General features: G+C 39.7%; 1 protein-coding gene across 1 annotated transcript; it reads right to left on the bottom strand.

The window, feature by feature from the left end:
- Window positions 1-4,324: 4,324 nt before the first annotated feature.
- Window positions 4,325-5,535, bottom strand: LOC141155438 (olfactory receptor 6N1-like). The gene is made up of 3 exons (XM_073642303.1): window positions 5,493-5,535; window positions 4,476-5,386; window positions 4,325-4,387 (listed from the first exon to the last, which is right to left on the bottom strand). The coding sequence occupies exons 1-3, from the start codon at window positions 5,533-5,535 to the stop codon at window positions 4,325-4,327; spliced, it is 1,017 nt and encodes a 338-aa protein (XP_073498404.1).
- Between the last annotated feature and the right edge of the window lie 273 nt (window positions 5,536-5,808).

Genomic DNA, 5,808 nt, shown 5'->3' with positions numbered 1-5,808 from the left:
TGTCACAAACACAGGGACCACATTTTTGAGATGTTCACCTTTTTCCAATTGTGATGGTGTGGTTCGTGGCTGGAAGACCACCAGGAATCTGGGAAATGGGCTCTGAGATTCTGAGCATCATAGAGATATCATATTTGATATCCATCTTCATGAATAGTGGTGACGGCAAACATGATGTCTCCATCTTGGATGTGGGACCCCCCCCCATACCAATATATGAAATCTGAAGGATTTTTATGTCTTAGGCAGCTTGGTGGGTTCACAAAACCGAGCCCCCCATGTGAGGTAAACAACATGGGTGTCTCCTATTGTTTTGGCCCCTTACTAAAAACCAGAACGGCCATTTTACTTCATTCTTACCCAGGGACGTCAGACGCATGCACTTCTCGCTGCGTGGAGGAATCACACCTAATTTCCGGGGAGCCGTCCCACAGAATCTGAGACCATCACCTCGTGGCGCAGGTTTTGCTATTATTTGCCCCTTTTATTTTAATAATTGTTTTTTGCATATATGTAAATTGTCTCTTTTATAATATCTTGTATATCTGTTGTAAACACTGCCCACTTTCGGGAGTAAAACATTATTATTTACCAGCTTCGTTCTTCTTGTCCTATGTCGAGCAAACACGTTCCTCACCCGCTAGTTCATGTTACCTAACGGGTACCCGATCCACCTGTGAAGCGATTGGTGGTGACAGTATACCAGTATTTATGTGATATTGCGGTTTGATGGTGGCTGGACGGAGGTATATATACGTTCCTGGATGGAACCGGTGGTATATATACGTCCTGTCACATCATGTGCCACATTAGTCGACATAAATTAGAGCAGCTGCGCCCGTGCTTATCCTCGGTCAATACCGTGTTTGACCAGCAGGATTTGGGGGCGCAAGAGGGCTGCAAGGTCTGACCAAGTGTTTTTCGTGACACTTGCGGTCCCCTCTGCTCCCTGTTCAGATTCCTGCGGTCCCCACTGCTCCCAGTACAGATCCCTGCAGCCCCCACTGCTCCCAGTACAGATCCCTGCAGCCCCCACTGCTCCCAGTACAGATCCTTGCAGCCCCCACTGCTCCCAGTACAGATCCCTGCAGCCCCCACTGCTCCCAGTACAGATCCCTGCAGCCCCCACTGCTCCCAGTACAGATCCCTGCAGCCCCCACTGCTCCCAGTACAGATCCCTGCAGCCACCACTGCTCCCAGTACAGATCCCTGCGGTCTCCATTGATGACTATATCCTATTTAGAGAACGTACCATTTATGACGACTCTTTGGTTTCTGCATTTTAGCCAGGAATTTTCATAGGAAGTTGGTAATATAAACTGAGCCCTAAGTTGCAGTACAGAGTGAATAGTAGGGATTTTTCCCATGACTTAAACTACAATAGTTATTAGTTTTTAAAGATTTATTAATTAAAATTTACTTTTGAGTTTCAAACTAACCGTTTCATTAACTTTGTACCCCCAAAATTATATCAATTAAAACTACAACTTGTTAGATGGAGCTCTGATTCGATTACTTATTTAGGTATAAAATTAACTGCCAAGCCATCCCAGTTGTATGATGCTAACTTCAAAAATGCCCTAAGCAAAGCAGAGCTTGATCTGGAGAAATGGGACAAACTACTACTTTCTTGGTTCGGCAGGATCAATTCCATTAAAATGGATCTTCTTAAGCATCTTCTATATTTTTTTCAAACAATACCGTTATTTCTTCCAGTGTCCTTTTACTTCAGACTCAAGAAAGCAATAATTAGATTAATTTGGTCTCATAAATGCTTACGTTTATCTTACTTTTTGTTAAGTAGATCCAAACTGGTAGGTGGTGTGAGTCTTCCGGACTTCTCTCTATATAGTTATGCCTCTCTGGGAATGTACATCTTAGATTCATTTCACCACGGTGGTAGCAAGAAATGGGCTGACTTGGAAAGGGATCAGTCCAGCTACGACCCCTAGGTGGTCCTTTGGACCTCAGGGTCTGCAGTAGAAGGTGGGAGATCCTTCCCCTTCCTCACCAAGAATCTCAACCTTTTTCTTAGACAAGGCAATAGATCTCTTCATTTATCATCCATACCAGGCCCTTTAACACTAGTTTATGACAATCCAGCTTTTCCAGCGGCCTTTAACAAAACAATCTTCTTAAACAAACAAAAAGACTCACACCCTATCGTCTATGATTTTATAAATCAATCCGGAATGAGACCTTTGCAAGACATTTACCGTGGTAAAGAGCCTCCTGCGAGCTTGTGGTTCTTTTATGAACAGCTAAAAAGTTACATTAATTTGATAACCAAACAGATATTCTCAGACCTCTCACTCCATTTGAAACCCTTTGCATATCAATGATCCCTCTAGACAACACCATCTCCTCACTTTATAAATTATACCAAGAGGGTCAAACAGCCCCACAAAATTTCCCTCTGTTCTTTACAAAATGGGAGAGAAACCTTGGAAGACCTTTATCACCAAAGGATTGTTCTAAAATCCTTTTGTTCATGTTTAGGTCGTCTCTATGCTCAGTATCACAGTGGAGAAGTTTTAAGGTTTTATCAAGGTGGTACAGATGTCCTGCCACCATCCACTCTATGTACCCCACAACTCCAGATACGTGTAGGAGATGTCTTGAGGACAGAGGTTCATATACACACATCTGGTGGTCATGTCCACCTATCAAGAACCTGTGGATGGTGATATTTGATCTCTATAACAAGCTATCTATAAATAGGATTCACCCCTCAATAGAATTGGCCCTATTATCATTAAGCGACATCTCAATTTTCAGATTTAAGAAAGGCTTGCTTAGGCACTTCCTCACAATAGCTATGAATCTTATCCCGAGGTATTGGAAACAAGATAGAACACCACCACGTTTGGAATTTGTTTCCGAACTTAATAACATTTATAGAATGGAACTGCTGATAGGCCAAATCGATGGAAACTCAGACAAAATTTATAGCACGTGGGCCCCATGGATTGCCTTCAGAGAAACCTAAGATTTAAACACTTGGCTGAGTGGAACTTTGACATATGTTCTGGAGCAAACAACACTCTGCTTTCCACTCTGGCTTTATCAAAATTTATAAACTGGTAATTTTAAATAATAAAGTGGCCTAGTCTCGTCCAGGGCAACCTGAGGAGAGATTCAACACTGCAACCTCCCAACCCTCTTCTTTCCCACCCCCTCATTCCTCCCTTTCTAATATCTCCTTCTCTCTCTCACTCCTTTTTTCACTTTACCTCCCTCTGAGGCTACTTTTCTTCTCATATATCATTATGTTGATATTACTGCATTATTGTTCTAATCTAGAATACTGTTAATACTGACTTATAATTTTATTCTAATGGTTGTCCAATCATATGTGTACTTGAATATATATGTACAACTAGTAGGAATGTCACATTCTTTTTTTGTAAAAGTTCTTAAAAAAATGATTGTTAATCATTTTCTCAATAAAGTCTTGATTTACGAAAAACGACAACTTGTCCCTCTTAATGCTATGACAACAGCTAAAAAAAGAAAACACTCTAACAAATGTATTGTTTAAAGTTTTTATTACGAATTAGTAGTAAAAGGTAAAAAATGATATAAATGCGCTAAACTTGTAACATATTTAATCTTTTCCAAACAGCTTTGAATCTCCAGTCCTCCCATTGGTTTATTGTTTATCTGGATGCAGTAATATTGTCTTTGTACCTAGACATGTGTAATATTGCAATTGAAAGGAACCTGATTCACCTCAGTAAATTTATGCATTTATTTACAATTCTAGAGGGGTAAAGCCTTTGGTGTTGCTCTTGTATGGAGTAGTAACCTATAAGACCACCATTACAAATAAGCTTGTTTTTTTATAAAAAAAAAATGTTTATTGACGCAAGTAATGTTACAATATTTAGTGATGAGCGAATTTTCTAAAACTACAGTTTGTCAACTTGTGTGAATTTGTTACTTTGTTACTCTGTATTTGTGTGAAATAACTGTCAATCTCTGACTGTAGCATTTAAACTGAGCTGTTGCAGGTGCGAGAGAGCACCAGCTCCCATCGACCCCCTGAGATGTCATTGTGGGGAACCAATGGGCTACCATAGTAGCCAGAGGCATGCTGAAGAACCCCATGGCTGTACTCCACATGAGACCATGGCTGAGCGTCATACGAGACAATTACTTACTATAAACTGTGGCATTGCAGTATACAGTACAAGTGATCAAACGATCGTAGATTAAAGTCTCCCAAAAATAATGTCAAATATATTAAAAAAAGTTGTACTGGGAGCCTTTTTCTGTCATGACAGTGAGCATTATTGAAAGTGAGAAACAATGCCACAAAATGTTAGGTGATGGTTGATATATTCCTAAGGAAAGAGTGTGTGCACAGAGAGGCAAGTAGAGAGACCTGCTGAGAGAGAGTACAGATGTTTAAGTAGAGATTTTTTGGATCACGGTGACCATAGATGAAATTGGTGATGATATATCACATTTACCAAAGCTAGCTTAATTTCTTTGTTCCTCAAGGTGTATATAAATGGGTTAAAAAAGGGAACCACGACTGTATATATAAGAGCTAGATATTTGTCATATTCACTGGTTTGAGGTCTAATATATACAATTATGATAGTGCCATAAAAAAGACTGGTAACAGTAAGATGTGAGGAACATGTCGAAAAAGCTTTTGCTTTCCCCTCAACAGACTGGATTTTTGAGATTGCATAAACAATATGAAAGTAAAAAGCCATAATGAAAATAAAAGGCACAACACAACCAAATGCTGCACTAATAGTGGTGGCTAGTTTACTACTGAATGGATTGGAGCAAGATAAACTTTGCAATGGAGCCAAGTCGCAGAAGAAATGGTTGATGACATTGGGGCCACAAAATTTCAAAGTTGCTATGAACAGAGTTGGGATTGAACCCATGCCAAATCCAAAGAACCAAGGAATGATGACCAACTTGACACAACGATTACAAGTCATGATGCTTCCATAGCGGAGAGGAATATTAATGGCCAGATCTCGATCGAAGGCCATGACCCCAAGTAGACAACATTCAGTTGCTCCAAGTGAACTATACATAAATAATTGTAACAAGCAGACAGTGAAGGAAATATACTTCTCAGCTACAATAAGGTTGACTAACAGTTTTGGAACAGTAATAGACACAAACAACATTTCTGAGGCTGCAAACACACTAATGAAGAAATACATTGGTAAATGCAAGGAAGACAACATTTCAACTAAGATTACCGTCAGAAGATTCCCAAAGATGCAAGCAAGATACATGATCAATATAATAGTAAAAAACAGGATCTGAAATTTATCAAGGTTGGAAAATGACAGGAGAATAAATTCTTTCACTGAGGTATTGTTAATCTCTTCCATCTCCAGTAAAATGAAATCTGGGAAGAAACAGTAATGGACTATTTAGACTTTTCAATATGATGAAGAACAGAAAACATCAGGATTTTTGTCCTTCTGCGTTAAAGACTAACCTATCTCACATACGTTTGTTCTTTTGCGCTATATGAGAGGATGAGAGGAACCTCATTTTCAGATATTTGGTTTGTGAGGGCACAGTGGCGCAGGTGTTAGCGCTGCAGCCTTGCTATCGCTAGGGTCCAGGGTTCAAATCCCTAATAGGTAAAGTTGAAAAACTTTTTTTTTTTGGACTTAGAAAATTTTCACACATGTGTCAGACTTCCAGAGAGGGGAGCATGTCAGTGCGCGCATCCGATTTCAGTTCCAGAGCGATTCCTCCGATGAGTCCTTGATACTTAGTAGTTTTTGCCAAAATTTCTGAGCTTTTGAAAATTTCACAATT

Source organism: Phyllobates terribilis, unplaced genomic scaffold, assembly GCF_046119375.1.
Source record: "Phyllobates terribilis strain yellow unplaced genomic scaffold, ASM4611937v1 Scaffold_7__3_contigs__length_470593459, whole genome shotgun sequence".
Classification (NCBI taxonomy): Eukaryota; Metazoa; Chordata; class Amphibia; order Anura; family Dendrobatidae; genus Phyllobates; species Phyllobates terribilis.
The sequence above is the reverse complement of the archived record's forward strand: the minus strand, read 5'-3'. Positions and strand labels throughout refer to the sequence as shown.